Below are 26,452 nucleotides of genomic sequence, written 5' to 3' on the forward strand. Positions count from 1 at the left end.
TGCTTTTACTCACTGCTATCACTTCATACAAAGGGAAAGCTGTTTCTAAGAATGATTGCCAGGTCTGTAGTTTTTCTGCAGAATCGGGCCACTTTTGAAGTGTTGCTGCAGGTTGAATTTTTTGTCCACGGGTTGGTTAGGCCTATTTTCTATGGGAAACACTCTACTTCCTCACCTTCTGCCATCTTTGTCTTCATTTCACCTGCAGCAGAGACGCAGTATGTATCAGCCCAAAGTTAGGTGCGTGGTGTCACTGTTATAAGGAAGTGCCTCTGTCAGCTGCACAGGTATGACGGTGGTGTCATGATAAGGTGCTTCAGATGGAATAAGGTATTTCATTAACTTGAGTAAATGCATGAACTGTACTTTCATGTTGTCCAGGCGGGGAGGAAGAGGGAAAAGGGAAGAGAACAGGAAAAGACAAACCACTTGATTAGGAAAACTGATCTTTAATGCTGGCACACTAATCATGGCTTTACTTTATTTATTGTCCGTTGAGCTGGTTTTGATTGACCACTGGGCTGGTTTTGTCCCACAGACCTGGCAACCCTGCTTTCAAGAGTTCAAGCAGTGCTAACTGCTTGCTAAGTCTATCTGCCATCGCTACAGCTAATAGCTTTGTTTTATTAGCAGCAGCAATTGTTGGAGATTAATGATTTAATGTTAGATACCAATATTTATTGTTATGTTTCAGCCTGTCATGTATATGGATAACACTTAATAATGCTGTGGCCTGACTATGTCCAGCCAGTTTCACATTGGGGAGGTTTCTTTGCTCTATACATTTCTCACTGGTTAAATGATCAATGCCAAGATCAGGTGTCTTTGCCATAACAGTTAACTATACAGATTTTTCCCTCCAACTCTTCTGTTATGAACATCCCTAATTGGGACATATTCTCGCATTGCTACCAACTGCAGTAAGTTGTATGTTAAAATATTAAGTTTAATATGCCCTGATGAGTATATTCTAAGCTCTAGTTTAGGCCCTAGGCCTCTGTGTTGGCTAATGTTACTTCACAGTAGGGATACCAGTAGCTTCAAGCATCTCCGCTCTGGCTTAATCACCAAGCATATTAACCATACAAGGGAATCTATTCAGATGTGAACACACAATGAAAAGACATTAAGGCTCATGTTTAATGCTCATTTTAAGGCTTGGATAATGTTCATTCAATCAACAGTGTAGCGTAGTAATACATGCTCCGTCTTCAAAGCTTTGAAAAATGAAACCAGAAACACAGTTCCTCAGTGACTGACCGATTTTCAGCAGCAGTCATTTTTTTAAGGTGATGGAGACACCGTCAACTGTGAAACCATGTTCTGAACTATTCTGGCTACCGACACAAGCTTCAAAATGATTCCAATTCAAATTCACGGGATAGTATCATTTCTTTCCTCCTTCCTTACCACAAAGCACCACATAGTTATCAGTATTATTGGTTAGCAAAAGAGAGAGCTCAAGCAAGTGTAGTTAGAGCAACATTGTAATTGATGATGTGCAACTTTCATTAGCACACCTACCTGAAGTAGTGAAGGGGATAATGAACAAAAAGACGTAGGTGGTTGCTCTTGTCTTCGTGTCTGTTCAAAGAGGAAAATAAGGCATCCAAGTTTTTGTCTTCAGTTGTAGTGGCATTCGCACAGCAGAGAAAGTTGCCAATGACGCGGCTCGAAATGTCTGCTTGTTAAGCCTCAAAGTATTTGTAAATCACCGTATTTCTGCAAATGTGAATGCAACAAGTCATTTTCTGTGATCTGACCTACTTTTCTGTTCAGAACACATTCTAATTATATGGGTACTCTTAGTCTGGAGATGTTTTCATACAACTATATTTTAGACAATACCAAGCCTCTCAACAATTTTAGAAAGCCCTTTCTACTCCGTGCACAAAGTCAGGTCCATTAAGAATTGGTTCTCCCGTTATTGTGTGGAAGAACTTGACCTGATCTCCAGCACCTCTGGGATGGACCAGGAAGCCAGCTGCATGCGAAGCCCCATCTCCTAACATCAGAGTCTGACCTAACTGATGCTCTCGTGGCTGCAGCCAGGTTCCAAAATCTTGTGAAAAGCCTTTTCTGAAGAGTGTAGTTTTATTATTATCATATTAGTGCTCACATATGTGTCTACATGCTTTGTCCACATTTCAGCCATCAAGTGTACAGAGTGTTACACGTGAAAGTAGGACAAAATGGTTTGTGCACATGTGATGGATACAGTCATTACAGCGGCCTCATGAAATTGATGCAAAGCTCCACACCCACAAGATGTTAAGGCGTTCTCTGATTAAATTTGTTGAATGGTTTTCAAGCCATTCCATTTGTTGATATTAAGCACGTCTCCGCACTGAGAGTAGAAGTTTATGGGACCAGAATTTGCTCCCCATTTCCTTTAGTTATGATTAATGATCTTTTGTTTAGACCAAAATAAATCCCTGAAGGGATTCACTCATCGTTGACCAGGCAGCCTTACCATAGTTTATCACACTGAAACTGCATTTTCAGATGCAGTGACCTCCAAAAAAGAGATTTAAACAGCATTCAGCTTCATTTTAAGTACATGGTCAATAGACATTGGTAATAGGACTGTTTATACTACAAGTGGTTCAGAAACTAACAATGACGATCACAGTTTTTAATTAAAAACCAACGTGCAGACATAAATATAAGTCAAGTTTTTATAACTGCCTGAAAAACAGTTTAAAAAAAAAGCAACACAGATGGGGACTGTTGGATATGTCTACATCTTTTAGTGGCAAAATATTCCAGCCCAGAGTCCGGCCCTGACCAGCTCTGACTGAATCTTCTCTGTTGGTTGTGGATGTTTTTGTGGAAGCACTTTTTCATGGCTGGGTGCCAGGGTCCTTCCTCTGACTGTGGGCTGGTTACATGAGCAGCACCAGAGCTACTGCAGCATGTCACAGGTGGTCTCAGAGAGCAGGTTGTGTAATGGTTAAATGCAAACTGAAAAATAGTTTGCTTAAGAAAATATAGGTCACATGACATGAGCTACGCGACCTCGGCCAGGCGAATGCAATGTAGACATGTTTGTCACAGTAATATAGGACCTGATTGGATCGGATCAGCTGGAGAATTGGGAAACAGCAGCTGAATAAAGCAAATAAGACACACATCTTGTAATGTCTTGGTCCAGCTAAGGTGTGACCTATCGTAGTCCTACCTATGACAACCCCTGTCTCTGGCCAGGATGGTTATTGTGTTGGAGATGAATCTCCTCCTTAATCTCTCTGTGATAATCCACTGACCTTTGACCTGCTCCCAGTCGATGCTGCGCCCAGTTTTGGTCTGGTGTGTTCACAGATGGCAGATATTGTCTGCATGTTCACCTCAGGACTTGAATGTCTGGACTTAATAATTATGTTGTTTTACTTGTGTTTACGAATTTTTTTAACAGTCCTCGACTCCCTCTGCTCCTCTCTTTTCTCCGCAGTATATCCAGACCTTTGTAGCATCAGCCTGGTAGCAGTTGGAGACACACAGAAGCACAAAGACCACATTGCATTCTGGGATGATGTATATGGCTTCAACATGGAGTGCATGAAGAAATTTGTGGTGCCTGAGGCTGTGGTGGAAGTGGTGAACGCAGACACACTCATCTCTGAACCTACAGTCATACAGGTAAACTATAATAATATATGATAATAATACTGATATTCAAAACTGCAAGTAGACAAAATGTTTTACTAATACTCAAAATTTCTAAAGTGACAAAATGTAATAAAATGACTTGTCTCTACAATTTGACATATTGGAGAAGTAACCACTAGAAATACATTTTCCAGACAGTAGAATTAGAAGTTCAAATGTGTTTTCTGTATTTTTGTGTATGTAAGTGACAGAAAAGGAAAAAAGATGACGTACAAATGCCAGCCATTATGATAAAACATGTGGTCACCCCAAGACTAAACCTACACCCACTCCTCTGTTTTTTTCTAAACAGTGATTTAGTTAGTTGAGTTAATCCTCAATTTTGTCATCTGTAGACGACAGTACCAAATATCTGATGTAACACCTGTATCGACTAAACATATCGACAAACCAATATGTCAGTCTGATCTTAATGTACAAGGATCTAGGAACCTGGAAATAGGAGAAACAGAGTTTGCACGGCCACAAGCTGTCCGGTTATAGACAGAGAATGAGAGCAGGAGTTAGCTGTGGAGAAAGAGATAGGGCCCTAAAGGTGTGTGTACATATATATATATATATATATATGTGTGTGTGTGTGTGTGTGTGTGTGTGTGTGTGTGGTGATGCTGTAGTGCTGGGTGATTGATTTGTCTAATCCTTGTTTAAGTTCCTCTTAAGGAAACTTCATTACTCTCAGCCCCCTGTGGATAGAGCGGTTTTTACTGGGCTGATGGGAGAGCACACACATTACACAGAGATAAAACACACACACACACACACACACACAGTCCAACATCTTAGAGCACAGATACCGGTTGTGAATCTTTCTGTGTAGGAGTTTCTGTTTCCTCGTGTCTCTCACACCATCATGTGTTTCTTCGCCGGTTGGTCTGTTTGCTAAGTAGCATGTCCTCCACCCATCTGTGGATGTGATGAATGAGGGGAGAACTTGATATAATGGAATTTGAATCCTCTAATCGATAGTTTCTCCCCTCCAGTGACAAATAGACAGCCCCTCTGCCCAAATTACATGGACTCTCATCTATTGCCTACCGTTGATACGATCCAATAACATTCCATTAAGGCTGGCTGCTATTGCGTAAAATTGAGAGCCCTTTCATGGAATTATAAATTCCTGCAAAACAGATGAGCTTTTTCTCTGGGTGAGAACAGATGGGAGTGTTCAACTTGAGGAATGTTTAACTTGCAACCATTTGAATGTGCTTTAAACCTGCCTTAAATAATGCATTTTAGGTTCTGACTCACGTTTATAACAACTTAGAGAGTGATTTTACTATGGAGTGTGTTGCTCTAAGAGGGTACAATCTGTCGTCACATTTTAAACCTGTCCATCTTTGTTGTGTTGCTGGTGTTTGATCTAAGCAAAACTACCAGCAGCAGGTTTACTGGCTTAATGTTGATCTTTCTCTTGATACTTAGTCTGCTGGTCTGTGCTTTAGTGAAAACAGTTCCCATGTAGTGCTTAGCTCACTGTGCACCTCCACATATAATGAGGGAAGATTTTTATGGTAAACAGTATTTGATTTGGCCTTTAAGTTCTTTTTCTATTGACTTCACCCTAACTTCTCAAACGCCATGTAAATGATGCTGTAGTTATCAGTTATGGTAACATTGCACTCATGATATTAACAACATTGTCAGACGATCATACCGGTTGAGAGCACACAATCAGGTTAGTTAAACTCATTTGGAAGAGGAAACTGAGGCTTACCACCGTAAGCATACATCACAGTTTACATGCTGACCTCCAGGCTCAACTTTGACCCACTTCACTAAATGTAGTTTTGATCACTTAAAGTTTTCCTGAGCATTGAGGAGTTGTTAATGTCATTATGTATACACTCACTGTGGACATGTATGGCCCTCTGACCACTCGTGTTTCCCTGTTGGACCTAGTTTTAGTCAAGTTATCAAAACCAATAGGACCAAAGGCCAGAGTGCAGAAAAACAAAACCCAAGTTGTAATAAATCAGTTTTTTGAGACAGACCACAGCCGACTGCATGTCTGTTGTTGTTTCCATTTTTTGTGTTGCTTGATCTCAATTCGTATTGATCATTTTTTGAAGTTGTGCATCATATGATGTTTGCGTTTCTGACTTTCAACAGACAATTGACTGTAACAGAGTGTGTCTGTCTGAGCTGGAGTTTTCATCCGATTTCTGCTTGAAGATAACAAACACCACAGACTGCACGGTAAGTACACACACAAAGACACTACCAACTCTCACACCAACAAGATGATGTCTAGATCTAGTTAATGTCTGTCTTCTCAAAAAGTTTCCCAGGTGAGATTTTCGGTCATTTCTAATGTAGTTCAAGCATTAAACTCTAAGCGCTACACAAATAAACTGACCTGAATCAAAAGTTACAAACATCCACACTTACAACCTGTCATTTATCAGACATAATGTGCCAAAGAAAGGAGGCAGTACGAACAGCAGAGACATCAGTCAGCTCATGTTGATGGATTATGTTTCTGTTTTTAAGGGGACGTCTGTCAGTTGGATATTTAATAGAGTTTCAAATCGAATCAGAGCAGTGAGGCTAATGTGACATTGAATTACATGTCATACAACATAGTGGATGCTCACAGCCTGCTTGCCGTGTCATTCTCTCAAGTGCCAAAACACTCTCAGAGCCTTTAACAGTTGCAGTGTGTTGAAAAACTTGTTGGATGTTCTGTGGTTCTGTTGGGGGAACTGAAAACCCTCCAAAAATGAAAAGGAAACCTAAAAAATGTGACTCCACGTTGAGCCTACAGCAGCTTTACGGAGCCCCAAGGTAACTGTGAACGCTCACCTTGGCCTACTTAGTGTTCATCCTACATGACTGTGGTGCTGATAGTGTTTGCTGATTGTGAAAACAAGATGTATGAAGCTGAAAAAAGGCTCAGTTATCACACATTTTCAGTAACGTTGGCCAATTTCGTCATCACAGAGCGAATTAAAAACTGATTAATGAATCATATGACCTGATAATGTGCAATGTATCCATACACTGTTTAGGTGGTGGTACAACAGTGAACTGGAATTAATTTTCATTTAAATTTGAAAATGATATATATTGGATCAGTTTAAACTAATTATGATGCATTCAGATGGATTCAGGCAGACATTAGATGCCAAACCAGATGTAATTTTAGTGGACGTGAACAGGACGGTAAAATTGAGTGAGTCCGGCAACGGTAATGGTAGTTAGCACTGCTGTCCAGAGTTAAAATATTTTACTTTCCTCCACAACAGAATATACAACGAATGTTACCGATGCTACATTATAACAATGCAATGCATACAATAATTTTATAGTTTACTAATTTTTTTTTTTTTTACATCACCATAACAACATATTAGTTTATTTGACCGTGCTGCACTTCCATCTGACTGTTTTTTTGTTTTTCCTGTGCTGTCCAGAAGGTGAATAATGTGCGCGCTCAAATGCGCAGAACATAGTGTTAAAACAATATTTAACTGCATTTTAACATACGTTTAAGGGTTTTCAAAGATAATTCAACCTCCAAACAGCGTGTCTCCAAAACTGATATCAAATTAACTCAGTTAGTTAAATGAAGTTTATGAAACACAGAAATAGTGACTACTATGTAAGACACAATGTGACTCATCTGAATCCTGGCTGACCCTGCTAGTTGTTGGTTAGCTGGATCAACAACAACTATAATACAAGATTGAAATGTGTGTCCTCAGTGAGGGTCAGCTACAGGCAAACCACGGAGAATGGTTTATGAGTCTATTTGGTTAGGTGCTGGCAGCCACCATCAACCCCCCCGGCTACACACACACACACACCTCCCCTGAACTTCCTCCTGTGTCTGAGCCACATTTCTCTCCGTGGTACCAGCAGCAACCCGCCGACTAGAGAACAGCCTCACTACTGCAGGCTGTGACTCTCTGCACTGTGAGAAGTGATCCATCTGTAAAAAAAGCCCATTGTGTTGGAGCAGCTTTGTGTTGTGCTGCAGTGTTACTGCACTGTCTGGTGTATTGGTTTAATGGATAATCAATAGTTGGTTATTATCTGGCCTCTGCTCCCTCGGTAAGGTCGGCGAATTTAATGGGATTTGTAAACATCCTCTCATTTTTCCTGTCTTTTCTGCACTGTAATTGAAAACATCCTGTTTCTATTTCTTGGCTGTAAGTCCAGTCATGTTAAGAGTACGCTGCAGCAAAACAGATGATGGGATCATATCGCACAGAGGTGTAATGTTTCCATTTTTCATTTTTGCTCATCTACCTTTTCCCAGCTTTTTTCCAGCTATTTCACATCCCCGATCATCTGATATGGACGAGCGTCTTTCTATCTGATGTGTAGGATTCATCATGTAGTCATGATATCAGACTCGTTCTGTGTAGGTGTTTCTGGCTTTTATGTTGCAGGTGTTCTGTGTAGAGGGTATCACTTACACATTGTATATACTCGCCTCCTGCATCCAGCCTGCTTGTCCCAGGATTTACAGATGGATTATTGACCTGCAGGAGCAGGGTGATGTTACCATAAAGATACTGATCTGTAGTCAGTATTGGCTGCAGCTCCTCAGTGGTAGTTAAGGTTAGTGTGTGTGAAGGGTAAACCGCTCCTGGACCAGTGCTCGCGGATCAGTGAGGGAGAGCTGCTGCGCCTCTCATCCTGTGATGTAGCGCCTGCTTTTGTTCTCCTGTCGACAGTCCATTCATCAGCTCAGCCTGCCTAACCTTGCATTAAATGAACAGCACAACCCCTGCGTCTGCGCCGTTCACGCACAAGACAAATCCTCTCACTCTTGCTTTTTTTATTACTCCTTTCTGTGCCTCCCGTTTACATCTCACATGCTCTGTGCCATGTATACATCGCGTCTGCCTTTGCAAACCGTAGTGCCACAAGCAAGGATGTATATGTCCTGAAAGTTTCATTAAAACTTGGTTCAGAAATTCTCTCAGGGCATATATATATATATATCCTTCCCCTTTTTTTTTGTTTTAGCCACCGCAGCTCCATGATCCATTTACCTGAACTGTAAAAAAGGTAGTAGAAACGCCTCATCCCCTCCTAAAGGCTGAAAATGATGTATGCTGATGGCGTGGCAGGAGAGAATAAGTTTCTGTCTGTAATTAATTTTAACACTGCTGTCTCACTGCTGCTGACGTAGCTACTGTAGCGCTACAGAGGAAAAAAATGGCTGCAATCCATCTCTAACTTGCTTTCCATCAAATTTAAATTGTGTGTGTGGGGGGGGTGGCCTTCTGGACTGACAGGGCAGGCTCTCGTCAACTTCAAGGACGATTTTTAGCACATTAAGAAGGGAATTATTAATGGAAAAAATCCTCTCTAACTTTCAACTGTGTATCAGTAAAGTTCGGAGTGGGGTATCAGCTGACTGTCAACAAGAATTGTTATGCTATTTCCAGTAGACTATTGGCAAATGTTCAACATACTGATTTATGAAGTTTTAAGATTTTTTTTTTTTTCCTGTAAAGGATTGGTAACATTAAAAGGTGCCAAATAAAGTTTATTATTATGTGAAAAACAAATTTTAAAGCCTTTTATGGCTTCAAAAGGAGCTGCCTCTAGTCTGATGAATTAAGATAAGATATTTAATGATGTAACTTAAGGCTGAAGCCAACAAGTGTAACAGTGGAGGTTTTGGAGTTAGAAAGAAGCAGACAGCTCTGTACCAGCATGTACATTAGCTGCTACAAGCATGACACACCCTAATCTTTAACCAATGTGTTGGTTGTCCACTTGCATTCTGGGTAACGTAGGCACCAAGTTTTGACAATAACGCAGGATGACCTATCTGGTTCTGCTGCATTGACCCTGATCCTTTTTTTAAACTGAGGCCAATAATGTTAAAGAAAACTGTGCAATAATCTTTTCATTCAAGTCCACCAAGTCAACAGACTGCTTTGGTTCAACTTCAACAGGGTCAGATCCATAAAAGAAGTGGGTTAGGCTTGAAGTTTATATTAAGATGTTGCATTGTGCAGCAAATGATTGGTGAAGCTTCCCAAGTCACAAAAATCCTTTGAGTCAGCATCTAGTGGCAACTAGATGACCTGCAGCTGAAGAGCTTAAGAGTTTTTTTTTTTTTTTAGTCATACAGAGAAATCCATCACAGAAGAGACATAGACCACAGCAGCAAAAAAAGACCAGATGCCGTGCAGCCACAAGATATGTTTCTTTTGAACAAGTGTTGGCATTTTTCTCAACTAGAAAAACTCCCATTCTTTCGTTATCGCCGCCTCATCGAGCATGAGCCACATGCATCAATTTCAGGGACACTGAGGAGTGTCCCAGTGTATTGGGGAATGCAGTCAACATCCCAGATCATTTATACAGTATAACAATATACGCACATATGAGGGTTGACTTGCTCTTGTCTTCCTCAGTAGTTGAAGTCCACACATACATCAGAGCTCCATTCCTGATCAAGAAGTGGATCTTGAAAAAAATAATGATTAGAAAGAGAAAAATTCCTTGATTTAAACATACTTAGTAAAGCAAACAAATGAATTAAATGAAACTGAATACAAGATCAAATTATGAATGTGTGAATGTGAAGTTCCCTCATTGTAGAGATTCTGTGAGACTGACGTAGACCTGGGGAAGGAGCACAGGCCCCCAACTTTCCTAAAAACTTTAATGTCGCATAAATCTCACAGTTTCAGTCCAATCAAAAATAAGCACACTAATGAAGTTTTGTGATAAACCTGCTGGAGGTTTGAGCTCTTTGCTTTGTCTGCATTTCCCAAATCTCGACCACAAAGGTGAGAAAAACGTTATGATGACCTGTACTCATAACGTGGGGAAAAAAATGTGCAAAACACTCAGGTAAACAAAAACTACACCGTTGTGTTTTTTTGCACCCTGTACTTAACTGAGTGTGTTTTTCTCCATGAGATTACCTGAACAAAGGCCAGTGGTGCAGTTAACCACAGTAGGTTTTGCCCAGCATGAGCACGGACCCTCCCTGACTGTTACAGTACAGCGGTCTGTGTGTTTGCCTGAGAGCTATCACGAGTGAGGAACACCGACTGGAGGTGCGCTGCAGCCGAGCCTGATTGGCGCTCCACCTCGCTGGAGTGGCAGCAGTCGAGTGGAGACGCTGAGAGGAGAGATGGAGGAGGTGGAGGTGGAGGGGGTGGGTGGGAATGGGGGATTCACACCAACCCGCCCGTGAGGTGGTCGTGCTTGAAGCCTCCACGCCTGGATAAACCCCATCAAAAGCGCATTAGCCCTCTCTTCTCCGCCTCCTCTCACCCTCCCCCTCAGCGCCCCTCCCTTTCCCTCCCCTTGCCCCCCCCCCCCCCCTCCACCATCGTATAATAGTATCTGGCCGGGCCACGCGGCTTGCTGACACACAGCCAGGCGAAAGGGGAGCGATGATGAATTGCTCCCTGTTGGTGTTATCCATGATGATAATTATTAATTTTCCCCCGCTCTTCCCAGAGAATGGGGGCCGGAGAGCTGCAGTGTTGCGGAGCCTCCTCCATGGGCCGTCAGGGAGCCCACTGCCATCACTTATCACAGACAGAGCCGGGGCCCAAGGCTAAACACTGATGAAATTGAAACACGCTCATTCTGATTTGTCCTGCTTTTGGTGCGTGGGTGTGCGTATGTGCCTCAGTGTTTTAACTTTACCCTTTGTTTCCCCGGTCTTCCTTCTCTCTGTCTCTGCCTCTCTTGCATCTCAACCCTCTCCCTCCCTTCTTCCTACATGCACTGGGATACAGAGGCCTTAATTTGTCAGGGCTTACAAAAGTTCTCAGATACAACTAACAGCAGTGGGTTGTTAAAAAGTATCACATATTAATGGTACACACATTCTGAACATATGTCTTTGAAGGTACAAAATTTTAAATTTGAGGTTTCTTATTATTGTTTAATGACAATAAAGAATGCATTAATCAATACTTTTGATATTAACATTGAATCAAATGAGTGTTAATGTGAAAGGGTTTGCTCACAGTGCAGAAAAGAGAAGAATATCAGTTACAGATTCCCTCAGAGATGTTTAATTTCTAATTTAAGTAATTAATTGTTTCGGCTAAACTGCACATGAACCCTTTTGCTCAGCCCTGATAACCTACTGTGCACTACCTGCTTGGCACCAAACAGAAGATGGGCTACACAGAAGTTAGCAAATAGCTGATGAAGAAAGTGTAACATGTAGCAGCTGCTGGAAAGACCCTCTGAACCAGGGCTGAAAAGAGACACAATAGTGGACTTTGGTAGTTCGAACTAATGAAGAAGAAAATCAAATCTGATGAAGTATAGGATGGTTATTTTAAACCATTTCTTGATCAAAACAGTGGCGTAAAGTTATGTGTACCATGATAGAACAGTTTGGCGATATCACCTTCTCCATCTTCAGGTGAACAGAAACAGAAGCTCCTTCTGCAAGTGAATAACAGATTCCCCATTTGGAGTTTGAATCTTGCTATTCCGTTTTATTGGTTGATCATTAAGTTCGTCAAAGTGCCCCAAGAAGTTCGATGAACTCTCTTCCCTCTGCCCAGTTTAAACCAAAAGCCTCTGATCAGCTAGGCTTGCTGCAGTCCATATCAGGCGTGAGTCACCAAGGTCTTTATTGCTTGTCTTAACACTTTCACATATTTTGTGTTTTATGCATTTGGCGGTAAAATTCCCTTTTTTTTTCCTCTTTCAAATGTGATTTTAATGGGGCAGAGAGGCGCCGAGCTCCTCCGCTGGTTTTGTATTTGTAAGTTTCACTCTGTGGCCTAAATTTTAATTGCCCGTCTCGCTGCAGTGTGAAAGTTGCACAACGCAGAAGTGACAATCAATCTCGCTTACGAGGCGTTGTCATCAGCGAGGCGCGATGAGGATGATCTCTGCCTCTCTGGCTGAGAGAGGTGAATCCGCTCTGCCTGACGTGTAATTATGGCTAATTTCCTAATTACCTCAGCACCGAGCGTCTCTGTAGCGTTCATTAAAAGCCATAATTGCATTGGGTTGACATGCTCTTTTATCCACTTTGGGTTCTTTTCTAGCGGTTTAACTGTGAGCTCGTGGTGCCGCCCCTGCCTGTCTGAGTCGATAAAGGTTGATTGAAGCCTCTGTGTGGGGAGTGTGTTGAACACGGCTTCTGACGGCATCACGATTATCTAAGTCTGCATGCGTGTACTCTGTATAGATTCATTATGAATAAAAGATCTCCGAGCCAGTTTTACATGCAAAGAATTATTTAAATACAAGATGGGAGACTCTTACAGACGCTGTGAACAGATGGTTTTGTATTTTGCTTCTCCAAGTGATACAAACCAATAAAAGCCCTTGTAAAAAACAAAACAAAAAAAAAAACCTCCTCCCCCCAGCTTTAACATTACATTACAGCCACTCTTCCTTTTCTGATCCTTCCCTCCCCTTCAACTTTCTCTACGTCTTCCTTCTGTCTTCCCCTCTCTCTTTCCTCCTTTCCCCTCTTCTGTCCTTCTGTGTTCCTCTTTCCCTCTCTTGCATTGATTCGGCTCTTCTTTGTCTCAGAGAGCTGGCCTCCAAGTTGTCAGCTGCGTCAGGATTAAAAGCTATTAGTTCTGCATCATTGCCACTACAAGTGTGCGCCTGAGATTGATAGAGTGCCTCTCTTCCTCTGGTGGGGGGAGAAATGGGAGGAAAACAAGCCTGGGGGGTGGTTTTTACCTCACTTATCTGATAACGGTCACCTACAGGCACTCTGGCATTGGACTTTCCCTCAGTTTGTTTTAGGTGTTTGAATTGGTTTTCACCCAGTTGTATTTATTGCTCTGTAAATCCTTACTAGCAGGCCACATATTTTAAAAGAGAGACTACATTTCCATGCAGGCTTTTAATTAGCTGACTTAATAATTGATTCTCTGAGAACAGACATTTGTCAGTGGTCTAATTTCCCTTCCTTTGATGTGCATATTCAGTTTAGCCAAAATCACATTATGTTTATTTTCCTTAACCGATTTCCAGATCAATTCTGTGGGTTCTGACATTGCTGCAACACTGTCACCAAAATAGCCACCTTTGCTAATTTCATGTACCAACCTGTTTTTTTTTTTTTTATTGTCAGCAAAATTGCCCCAACAGCCGCCACCATATAATTTATTTCTTTTGTCCAGTGACAAGTCTCCCAGATGAGGTGACAGGGAGCACATGGGGGCTGTTGTTGACTCAGCCTTAAAACCAACTTGGTTTTTACAGGAAGGAAATGCAGTTCTCACAGGAGACATTTTGATACCTACTGTATCTGCTACAGGACAGCCCATACAGTTCTCCTGATCTCTCACACACACACACACACACATGTGTATATAAAGCAATGACACGGTAAGCACGGCAAACAAACTAATCTGAACTCTTGTGTCTCCTTTTATGGTAACACAATAGAGAGAATGTACTGTTAAGATAGCTGTAAATATTTGAATAATACAGTTTGTTCCCAGTTTGTTTTTGCTGCCTTATTCCTAAACACAGCAGCTCATTTAGCTCATTAAAACCCTGAGACTTGTTCTGCCTCCTGCCTCTCTCTCAGCTTTGCATGTCAGGGTTGCAGTGTAGTCAAACAAATCCAGGGGTTTATTGTACTGTCACATTCTAACACACCCCTCATATTTCATTGCAGGCAATTGTCGGCTACTTTGACATTTTCTTTGACAAAGGCTGCAGCAACAAGGTAAGCAGCAGCGGCAACAGCCAAGCCATTTAACGGAAACTCAATTATGTTCACGCTTTAGCGTGTTCCTCCTCCCCGAGGCGTTCACTGGCAATCGACGGGCGTCCTAGCCGACTGCTGATATAAGCACTTACCCAGCAGAGCCGGCCAGTTGGAACAGCCGATGCCAAGCTTTGTGAGCAACACAGACATGCCTTATGATTGCACTTCCTATTGTACTTGAGACTCAAACTGCATACTACGGATGGTCCAGTAAATTTCCATCTCTAATGGCAGCCAAGGCTGGAACAATGTAACATGGGATTATCTGTTTGCTTCCTAAATACAGTACAGTTAGGTTTCATTTATGATACAGACTAAACTATAAATTATTTTGGCAGACTGAACCAGAGGAGCGATTAGACAGTTACAGAAACCATAGTATAGAAGATTGATTCCAAGCTTTTGCGCTGATTTATTTTAATCTACACCAGACTCTTACAGGACTTCCTGTAAGTTTTCCTTGAGAATGCAACACACACATACTGGAGTCCTTCCAGGTTTATTACTATCAACGTTTAAATTGTTTTGCTTTTTTCCATTACTATTGTGAATAGACTCACATTAAACATCATGAATATGAATAGCATGGTTTCCCACAGGCTCAAGTTGAGGCTCATTGGTGTTTTTGCAAAGTGAAAAAGAGAATTTAAAGCACTGCTTAATGTCTTTGCTTTTTTTTTTTCACATATTACCACACCAGGTGATGTTCTCCACGGGTCCTCAGGTCACAAAGACGCATTGGAAGCAGACGGTCTTCCTACTGGAGAAGCCTTTCTCTGTCCAAACAGGTCAGTACAGACATAGACCACCACATGGCCAGGCGGTGTATGTACATGTACAGAACTCTCATATACATATTCCCACGGCAGGAGGTTCAGGTTTGTGTTTCATTTAGGTTTGCATTACATTGTTACTTTCATTCCTGATTTTATTTTCCTCTTGTGGACTTTGGTGGTGCATCAGCGAGCTGCGGCAGGTAATCTGTCTGCGGTGGAGATGTAGTCAGGCTGGTTGACACCCGTTATCTGTCACCCACAGAGACAGCAAGGGATCAAAACAAATCACATTCAGCCATCAGAGACAGCATGTAAAACTTCATCTGATAGCCAGTTGCAGGCATCTGAATCATGACATGTTACAAGTGGAGCCCTTTGTAACTGACCAGTGAAATATTTATAGAATCACTGTATCAGCAGATTAAAGTTTTATTAACTGGTGCAGAAGCCTTGAGGCGTAGCTGTATGGATGTTCTCGGAAATGGCTTCCTGCAGGTTCGAACTCCAGAAAACATGACAGGACATCTTAATGTTTTTGGTCTAAAGTAAAAATACCATCGTGTGGCCATGTACATGGTAACTTGGCTGCAAATATGTTTTCTACTGAAGTGATTAAATCAGACAGCAGTGCCAGCCGGACAAAGTGCAGCCCAACAAATCCACTCAATTTATCAGAGTAGAGAGAACCTAAATGTGCTCTTTTACACTTTCAGCATACAAAGGGATTTAACCATATATCAATTTAAAAAGTATTTCAGATTCCATTTTTGAAGAATCTCCACGGTAAATCACCGTATGGCAAGCTATGATGAGATTTCTATTGTGTTGAATTGAATCAAACATTGCGCAATGTTTTCTGCAACCACATAGACATGTAGGTTTGTTAAGTGTCAGAGTGGAGCCACCCAAAGTGTATGACTGTGTGTGACTGTATGTCGAGGTCCATCAAGACTTTCACTCTACACACACACTCATGAGACTGCCAAACTCCCATACAAACAAGTATGTTCTAAACCTGTAGGAAGATTTGAATATCACAGAAAACCTTGTTCCCTTGATATCTAACACACTGGATGTCATGTTAAAGTGAGACTGTGTAACTTGTAAAAGAAGAAATTGCCCACTTCCAGGTTCGTCTGCTCAGCTTGTGCCACAGCTGCACTCTGTTTCAGCATTTACTCTTGTCCTGCTCTTTAGTGTGAGTTACATTGTCACGAAAAGTCACATCAGCATCTTATCTTGCGTTTTCATTTCACAAAGAAAAGTGAAACATAAATGCACATAAATGTGTTCCAGATCATCTGTCCCAGGGAGTCTGTGTGGTTTAGTACAGTAAATGTTAAAGCTTTAATTAACTAAACACAGGGCAAATCTCTGTTGTTATTGGTACTTGTGTCATGAGCCTGTGATCATTCTTAAAATGTATAATAATTACCTTTGATTGTTCCCTACGCGCTCAGTCATTACAGATGTTGTGTGAATGATGCTGTGTTTATTACTGCGGTAAGCTCTGGCCCTCTGTGCGCGTTATCATAATTGGAATCACAGATGTGTCTGCTGATGTGAGGATGGATGAGTCTCAGGGCCGGCTGTCCACTTGCTGACCAGATATTAGATGGAGTCTACTGTAATAAATGACCCGCTGAGGGACGGAGGCGCTGGATGTCAGGCGGCCCTTAGCCACGTTCAGCCCCAACCGGTGGCAGCCAAGACGATAAGAACGTCAAAACCTCTGACGCTGCTCGAGTGCTATCGCAGGCGTCGCGCTCCGCTGGGTCAGATAAACAGAGCTGAATCTGAGAGCTGAGGACGACCGTATGCTAACACAGTACAGGAGCAGGAAACCGCAGGGCGAGACAGAGTCGGATTTTGTTTGACTTTCTGGTGTAGAATGTGTGTGTGTTTTTATGTGTGTGTATGCGTCTGCGTACATGCACACACACTCATGCATGCATATACAGACAAGTGAGAAATTAATTGAAAAACCAGAATAGATGAGCAAAGAAACGTGATGAATGCCGAGTCTTCGATTGATTAATCATCCTTCGCAGGCACCAGTGCCACTTTTCAAGGGCAGTTTTTTGTAAATATGAAACAATACCTTTTTTTTTCGTAACCTTTTAAACACCATCAGGCCAATTTGGTCCCTTTGGTCAATGACAAGACGTGTACAAAACTAGTACTAGTAAATGGTCCCGACTGGATGAACCATCCATCCATGCTTTGATCACTCCACTGACCTCCTGTGCCAACATCACGCCAAAATGTCCATTTAAACAAAAGAGATATTAGAATCACGTGCAGATTGTCATGACATTTACCGAGCACATTAGCACACCTGAGAAGATGAACCCTTTTCCCGTTTGAACACTCCATTAGCTCCACCTTAAGGCCAGAATGTCAAAGGTTCAAAACCACAGGCTGGTGCCGTTTGCATTTTCTCACTGTGTCTTTATGGCTTCCCTCCGTGTGCTCCACTTTCCTCCTGCGCTCCAACCACCTTTAGGCTAGAATGAATTGGAAACACTACATTGCCAGGAGGTGTGAGTGTTGGTGTGACTGGTGATAGTGATGGTTGGTGGTTACCTCTCATGGTGTATCCCACCTCTTGCCCAATGAGTGCTGCCATAGGCTTCTGTCCCCAGTAACCCTGCAGAGTGTGCATAGAGAATGAATGAATGAATGATTTCAAATCAAATCAAATCTTAAAGCATCATTAATACCACACACACACATATCTCTCTCTCTCTCTCTCTCTCTCTCTCTCTTTCTCTTTTTTTTTTAACCTACCTGACATTAAAGCTAGCAGACTATCTTGGCTCCTGGTTACTCTGCCGTTGAGACATGTTATGGCATCAGCAAACATACGCACATGTAAACACACATGTTTACACAGCTTCAGCTCAGAAACAAGACAATTGTGTTCTGGCTTGCTCTGACAGGGAAGCTCTAAAGATCCATCAATGTGGGACTGCGCTTTTATGTGTAAGCCGAGCCGAGTTAGGAGGAAAAGTTTAAAGGAAGAACGAAATACAGTCGGGAGTGTGCGAGTGAGCGGCAGGTTATTGATGTGCTCGCTCCACCCCAGCACCCTGACAGTCCCCAGCCTCCTACAGGGGCCGTAAACCAGAAATTGAGTTTTTAACAGCATTCACCAGCTTTCTGCTAGTAGGCTCCTTTTGTTGTACTTTACAACACACATACACACACACACACACACACACATACGCACACACTGCTCCTTTACACACTCAAACTCACAAGAGCACTTGCATCCTTCTACACTAAACTCCCCTCTGGCTATAAGAGAGAACTTCAAGTCACCTTGAAGATGACAAAACTGTCTTATACACACACACACACACACACACACACACACACACACACACAGAGTGGCCTCTCCTCCTGGGCGTTGACTGAGAAGCACCTTCAGCTCTGATCGGCTGTAGTGAGGGCCAGGCATAAACTACCAGTGGTTTGTTTTAATACCGACTCTGTCTGTGGTGATTTATCGTAGCGGAGACCGAATCCTATTTGATGTGTTTGTACGAGTGCAGCAGTAATTAACTCTAAGACTGCGCTTCTGTGGGAGGTGCCGGCGGAAGAGAGAAAAGGCACGCAGCAGGCTGGAACAAAACATCCCTGCAAATCCTCCCGGCTGGCAGCGTAATAAATTAAACAGCGAATCATTTGTCATGCTCTGGTGTGTTTGTGTAGCTCGAGTATTGAGGAGGAGGGTCCTTCTTCACAGTTTTACCTACTTAATGTTCACCATAGAAAGGAGGTCACACTTTTTTTCCTTTTTCTTTTTTTTTTTTTTTACAAAAAAAAAGAAAGTCCCATGATCCTCAAGGTGAGGCGGTGGCCTGGTTACCTGCACAGAGGGCCACTCAGAGCAGCTGGAACGTGGGCATTTGTTCTTGTCAGGGCTTTCATTGGACAGTCAGGTGGTCTTTGTTCCCACCCACTTTCATGACTCACCTCCTCATTCCCGAGTGGTGCTGTAGCTCTTCCTGATCCCCTCTTTCCCCCGCCCTCACCTGTCCAGGCTCAGCTTCAGCCACCCGTCCCCCCCCGACCCACCCTTTTGTTTGAACTCAGAAGGTCCTTGAGCTGTCGAACAGCAGCGGCCGGGCCAAGCTTCAAGTTCTTAACGGCTGTAATTCAACACACGGGCTGGTTTGGTGTCTACAGAGTGGTGTGTGGGATGTACGGCCCACCAGCTCTGAACAGGGAAGGCCTGACAAGTAAGAAACAGATTGAATGAAGGTAGATTGGAGCAAGAGGGAGGGTGCCAGAGAGATCACCCATGAGCATCACTGCAGTGTCAGGGAGGGGGGCTGAAGTCTGCCGTATATCCACAAGTCTCATCCAAATGTTTTTACATTTAGATGACAGATAGGATCCCAAAGAGCAAAGTCATTGTCACTGAGTTCACCTTTGGGTTTTCTGCTTACTGACAGCTTGCATTTCTTTTCCCTGTACTTTTTGAGACATTGGGAGGATTTGTTAAATGCACCATCAGGCTAATTCAGCTCTGCGTGTTGGACTCCTACTGCTGACTTTAGGGAGACCCTGAGGTAATATTTACTTCACATGGAATGAAATATTTCTTAGTAATAATATTTACTATGTATTACTGTTGGCATTCCCCTTCTGTGGAATAAAAATCAGTTTTAAACCACTCTGTCCCATTAAAGAACATTATTTTATTCTACTGTGCAAATCAGTAACAGTGAATTTCAGCTCAGTTTACTGTTGCCGTCTCTGAATGAAGCTGCAGATACTGTAGGAGTGTGAGCTAAATTGTTAAAATGTAAATGACAACAGTTTAAATGAATCACTAACGTGAGCCATGTACTTCCAGTGTAATTTCATGGAGAGAGGCTGCGCTGGGCTGAGAGAGGCTGTTTCTTTGGGCCCGGTTGTGCTTAATGACACTGGCATGTTGATGTACGACATCGCGGCTCCATTCCCCGACTCATTTCCACACATGGTTAACTCTTTCTCCCAGCATCTGAGTGGCCAGTTTACTGAAGGCACTGAGGCCCTCTTCCATGGGAATTTGGTCTGACTGATTACAGCAGAGCTGCTGTAGTCGCACGACGACTGAACAGACATTCAGCTTGTGGCTCGCTTTGTATCTTTTAATACTTTGGACATCTGGGCAGTTTTATTTTGAGGGCAAAAGTCTCTGGTCCCACATCTTTCTTTCAGTTGGGTTTTAACAGAAGGTCACCAAAGGTCAAGCAATTATTCCTTTGACCTTTATCGGCCTTTTTCCAACTTGAGTTTGATTGCTGCCGCCTGCTTCCTCCCATGAGCATCAGGCCCTGTTACCAGAATTTGACGCTCTGTGTTGTGTCATTTCCTTTAAAATAAGTGAAAGCAAAGATGATTTGTTTGTTTTGTTCCTGTTTTTTTTTATAGACAGCTGAAGGGAAAATAGATCCAGATGGTGCAGGGCTGGAATATCCTTAATCTAATACCTGTAGTGTGTGCAGTCACACTGATTCAACTTAGATGGCTGTTTGTATTTAGGAGGTGAGGTTAAGCACCACTTGAAATCTGGTATAAGCTGAAGAAAGAGGAGCTGCTTAGATGTGAATATACCGTCAGCATCCTGTAAGTCAGACACACACAGATGACACATCAGCCTTTTACAAATATCACCAGTGTTACGCCACACAGAAGAAACACAAACCTGCCATGTGTGGTAGTGACCTTGTCTGTTACAGTTGGGTTGTCTTGCGCCATATTGTCAACCACTGACCCAGTTCATTAAGTTGGTGATGGAGTGGGGGGCAGACAGTGTCTTTTAGATTGTTATTACAGGCTACATCCGTTCCAGCCTTGCAACATTTCAGTTTGTCGGCCTGCAGTAAAAAGCTGGACTCAGGCAGTATTTTACTAGTTGTACAACAAAACCAGAAATCTAACCAATCTGTCTGATCGGGGCCATAAAGGATAACTCCACTATTTTTAAACCTAGCCCTATATTTGGAATTGTTCTAGTAGAGCCCTTCAGCTGTCACTGTAATGAAATATTTTGGGGCAACCACATGTCCACTAAAAGATTTTTGCCACTGACAGGCTTAGATTGTTATTCGAAGTGTGTGACTACATTGGAGAAAGGATCCTTACAGAGGCTGACTTTTAAGATCCTTTTGATTTAACAAGAAGCAGCTGTTCTGTAGCTCGCCTCAAAGCCACCAGACTCCACTGACAAAAATAGTAATTTTACTTCACAAAACACAGGGGTTGCTGGTTTTGAAGAGACAGTTTCAATAGCTTCCCAAAAGATTTTCATTATAGCCATTGTGGATGCTGCCTAGACCTATTGGACCAATTCCAAAACGTTGTGTTGCTACCAGTCATTTTGATCCCCAAATATGGCCCAGGTTTTAAAAAAAGAAAATGATCCTTTAACTTTGTGTCGCTCTCAGCATTTATGAAATGTATCTAAAAAACAGCCATTACTACTTCTACTGGTGCTTTATTACTAAAGGTTTAATGAACTGTAAAGCTTTTATATATGTGCTGTTCCAACTAAGAGGGAGTCTGTCATCTGACTCTATGTGCAGCACCCTAATCTGAAATGTGCTGATGTTCCTTTGGAACTACAGAGTTTAGCTCGTGTTCCTTTAGTACACTCTGCTTGCAGAACAGCAGCCACGGTCTAAACGCCGCGTCCGTCGGCCCCCTCTGCAGTGGAGTGACAGACCCAGAGTGCGGCGCCAGCAGCAAAGACTCTGTGACAGCGGCGTCGGCATGGTAACGAGTTAGACGTGACAGTAGCGATGGCGGACGCTTCACTGGAGAAAGCGCCTAAGTCAGCATTTTTTCTCCCTGTCCTCCTCTAACCTCCAGCAATGAAGAGTACATAGCACGGGTGGGGGGGTGTGGGGGGGGGTGTAGTAGTGTGTGTGGGGGCGAGAGGATGCTTGTTTGCCGTGTGGATAAACATTCATTTACCTCCAGCAGTCAAACGTGAAGTTAATCAGAGTGATTATGCGTCATAATCATCAGCCTCTTCTCCAGGCCTCACGATCGCTTGTGCGTCTCACTGTAAATGCGCTTCCTTCTCACGGCCATCTGGAGACTTCAGCGGGTCTGCATTCATTTAAACACACACACACACACACACACTTATTAACATACATTAAACCACATGGCCTTTACACACATCATCATTTCTATAAGCGCCAGTGTGTCTCCATCCGTCCTGCAGAGGCCTGAGCTCAGCAGCACTGTACTGCTGCAGGGCGTCAGGAACGTTTCCTCATATTAGCAGTTATTCATCTCTGTTTAATTCTGAACACACTGATCGACAGCATGTAGGACTGAGTAAAATAGTTTTCTGCCTTTTGGTGTTCTCCGAGCGTACGAGTTAATGGTCGTGATATAGTGGGGATGGTTATCAGGGAAATCAGATGGATGTTTTTATTTGCTTGAACTTTAAATATAGTCAAAAAGATAAAACACACACTTGTTCTCAAACAACCTGTTGGGAAAAATAGTGCACAGGAGCAAACATGAGTAACTCTACTGACATCCATACATACAAAACAAATGTAGCTGGGAGAGAAAGTTAACCAAATAAACATAGTTTTATGAAGTTTATAGTTATACTAACATGAATGACCCCCACAGTTGCTGATTACACTGAGATAAAATAAATAAATAAAACTACACATTTGTGACCCTCAGACAAGCTGGAACAGTCAAAGTATTGAGAGATGAACAAAGACATTTTTGTTAGTGGTCTTTTCATGAAGTTTGTTGTTGATATGGAAAATGTAGGCCTTATCTTTGGGACATCATGACCCTTTGCAAAGTAGCATCAACTGAGCCTCTTCCACTTTGACAAAATAATGAATACGTGTTAGTGTGTATTGCTGCAGATTCCCTTCACCTCCTACTTAAACATTGTCCACTGAACTGTAAAGAAGGCACACTAATATTAGTGTTACCCATCTTTTTAAGCGTTCGTAGCACATATAGTCAGGTTGTAGTTTTATCCTGAGACATGAAAACAGCTACAGTATGTCTTTACGTGGCCTACATGCAGTATTTTCAATTTCATTGCTATTTTTAGTCATTTGTACCGTATGCATGGATGTCCTCTACTTGTCAAAGAGGTGTTTGCTGCTTTGGGGCTTCCCACCTGTGTTAGAAAGCCAGAACTTCTCTCTGCTCCGCATTCTACCTCAATCTTATTTGCGCTCTTGTTTTTTACTCTCTCAACTCTTTGTATTTTCATTTCTGTCCAAAGAGTTAATGTCTTATTGTCGGATGTGATCGACAATCCTTGTTGTGAGTCTGAACTTTTAGATAATCTTTAACTTTAAGCCCAGCATGTCCTGCCTCTCCTTCAAACATTCAGACACATCCGTGCACCAAAAGTCCAGATTTTCATTCCAGCTTAACCCCTCAGCAGCTGCGTGCAGTGATTATCACTCCCACAAACACGGAGGAGGGAGGGTCTCTCCTGTGAAGGGCTTCTCCAAAGTGAAACAAACTGTCAGTTGATATTTGTGTTTCTCTCCACTTGACCTCATCTCTAGGGGACGAGCTACGGGGGAAGATCACTGTGCGTAAAAACAAGAAGGACCCTCGCTCGCTGTTGGTCACCCTTGACCTCGGAGGCATGACGCAGACTTGCATCCTGCAGTAGCATCAGACATCACATAGTACAACAACCAGCAACCACAGCCCGCTATTTTATTGACCATAAACTCTCAGCTTTGATGTTTCAAATGTCAGGCTTGTTTCTTTGCCCTGTAATAAAACAAAATAACAGTAAGATTCTCTCTTTTTGAGTGTTTTCTTCTTTTTTTTTTTAAGAATCTGGGAACATGATAAACAGTTTTCGGCGTCTAGGTTATTATAATCCTTGTTTCCAGAGCATTTCAATGCAGGCCCCAGCTACACATCCAAATGCAGCCTCATAAATGCTTTTGGAACAACAATTATATGTAACCTGGATGTCTGAAAATAGCAGGAATGGTTCAGAAGGTTCTCATCATGCACCATTACACACCGTCTGACCAAAATATCCAACAAAAGCAAAAAAAAAACCAACAAGAGGACCTGGCTGCAAGCTCTTTGTTTAAGAGCCAAGCATTTCTCTTAATTTCCCTCCATATTCTCCTCCTTATTGTCCTACTTTGAGCTGCGTGAGATCTCACCGCGCCGCCATCCATCTTCTGTGAGTTTACTGGGACAATGTGAAATGAATTTAAGCTTTAAAAAGGCTGACTGAAGCCTCTTTACATACTTCATTGAGCAGCTCTGCTTACAATTAAAGATTTTTCCTTCCTTCTCAGCCTCAGATGATGAATCCTGGAGTCTGAGAACGTGTAGTCATGTGTGAGGAGGAGGAGGAGGAGGAGGAGGAGGAGCAGACTATGAGCCTGGCTGTCTTTTTAGGTAATTTGACAGTCACCTCTTTTGATGTATTTCAACTGCTTCTCTGTCCTCTCTGCCATTATATTAATACAGCCTGCTCTGCCCACTGACTGCAAACAGTGCATGTACTCACAATTACAGGCTCCTCTGTGCAGGGACAGAGGTGCTCGTTGGAAGTTTGGGTTGAAAAGGAAACCGTCCTTTAGAGTCTACTTGTGTTTTGTGCACTCTTCAGCCACAGTACATTAAATAGTTTCTCTTTCTACCTGATGTCACACTACCTGGACGAGGGAGAGGAATCTGCAGACATGCCGAGTTCCTGCAGCAACTCCTCATTTGACATTTCCTGAAGAAAAAAAAGAGCTGAAACAGTTGATTTTGTAGCGTTGTGATATCTGATACGTGCTTTTAATAAGCTGTCTGTTTACAGTACAGATATCAGTTATGTTAATAGTGTCATAGTGAGAGACTATACTTTAAAATGAGCCATCAGGTTTATAAACTCATTATAAAGGAAATTATTATTACGTATTTATCACGTCAAAATATTTGCAACCTTCTGTTGAACTTTATTCTTGTTTCCCAACAGATTCAGACACTTTGTCTTTACAGTAATTGGCCAAATCTACTCCACATTTATTTAGGGTGTTTCTCTGGGGTGGCCCGGATTGACCGCTTCTCCCTGAGCACCTTTTTGAGAGCCAAATTATCATCTAGATTGAGAAAAATCCCACCAGCAGTGAGACATTTGCTTCGTATTCTTGTTTAGAACACAACAGCAGCATGAACTGAACGGGCAGCACTCAGTAGCAGACCTTACTACTTCAAGTACCAGATGTTTTGAATGCTTTTTCTGAGGCAGATGCACAAATCGGCCAAACTTGAATTGTGAAGAGCAGAAGCCCTGTCAGCCAGGACTGATGATGATGATGATGATGATGATGGTGATGATGGTGATGATGATGGGAGCCGTGGGCCTCTGGGTGACCTCCCTCCGCTGAATCACTACTTTCCAGGCGCATCGGATGGATGCGACGTCTTATCACTCAGGCGACACAGTGGGAGCGATCAATTAATTACACCAGCTCCTGTAATTAACGAGCACGAGGAGGCACCAAGAAAGCCCCTCCGCGAGGCTGCTGCTCCATCAGGACACAAGACGGAGACACCAAAGATACAGTAGCCACCCATTCTTTGGATGAAACATTTAAAATGCCCACGAGAATCAAAACTAGATGTGTTGGCATGATGTGTGTGTGTGTGTGTGTGTGTGTGTGTCAGTGGCAGCCCGTGTGTTCAGTGGACTCCGGGAGACGAGCAGAAATCAATTACAATTATTCTCTGTTGACAATGTAATTAAAGTCAAGGCGGCGGCTAATACACCCTCTCCAGTCTCTTATCTGGAACGGACGGAGATTTACAAGCGGAGGAGCGCACGGTGCATGATAAGAGAGCGGCCCCGAGTGGGAGTCTGCGTGTCCCGGCGTGTCCACGCTGGTCTCTGCGGGGAGGCTGCCTCAAACCTCCTCAGCTGTCGCGAAATCAGCGCAGGTTAAAAACAGGAAACAGGACAGGCAACGTTATGTTGAGCCTGTAGAGAAACATTTATTTTTTTTTGTCTGAGTTTGTTAGTGTATTAAAACACAGGCCTGTGGGAGTAAATGCGTTAAAAAAAAAACAATATGGTAGAAATATTTTAGAAAGATGATTATTTAAATTATAGGAAATGCTCCTGCCTTATACAAGCCTAAGTAAACTAACCTGAAGACATTAGTTAAATAGTTAACACCGTATTTTTATTATTATTATTATTATTATTAATATTAGACCTACTACATCTGTCCCATGTCTCCAAACAATAGCTAGATAAACAACGTGGTTGCTAAGCAACGACGCATTT

At 42.5% G+C, this 26,452-nt stretch overlaps 1 protein-coding gene across 2 annotated transcripts in view; it reads left to right on the top strand.

The window, feature by feature from the left end:
- Nucleotides 1-23,917, top strand: part of prmt3 (protein arginine methyltransferase 3) — a 52,945-nt gene extending 29,028 nt beyond the window's left edge. For both annotated transcript variants that reach the window (XM_070834748.1, XM_070834669.1), the window contains exons 12-16: nt 3,452-3,639; nt 5,779-5,865; nt 14,273-14,323; nt 15,066-15,153; nt 23,709-23,917. In XM_070834748.1, coding sequence (XP_070690849.1) covers nt 3,452-3,639; nt 5,779-5,865; nt 14,273-14,323; nt 15,066-15,153; nt 23,709-23,818 — 524 coding nt within the window. In that variant the 3' untranslated portion in view covers nt 23,819-23,917. The remainder of the gene's footprint in view (nt 1-3,451; nt 3,640-5,778; nt 5,866-14,272; nt 14,324-15,065; nt 15,154-23,708) is intronic.
- The last annotated feature ends 2,535 nt before the right edge of the window (nt 23,918-26,452 follow it).

The sequence above is a fragment of the Pempheris klunzingeri genome, chromosome 1 (assembly GCF_042242105.1).
Source record: "Pempheris klunzingeri isolate RE-2024b chromosome 1, fPemKlu1.hap1, whole genome shotgun sequence".
NCBI classification, from domain to species: Eukaryota; Metazoa; Chordata; class Actinopteri; order Acropomatiformes; family Pempheridae; genus Pempheris; species Pempheris klunzingeri.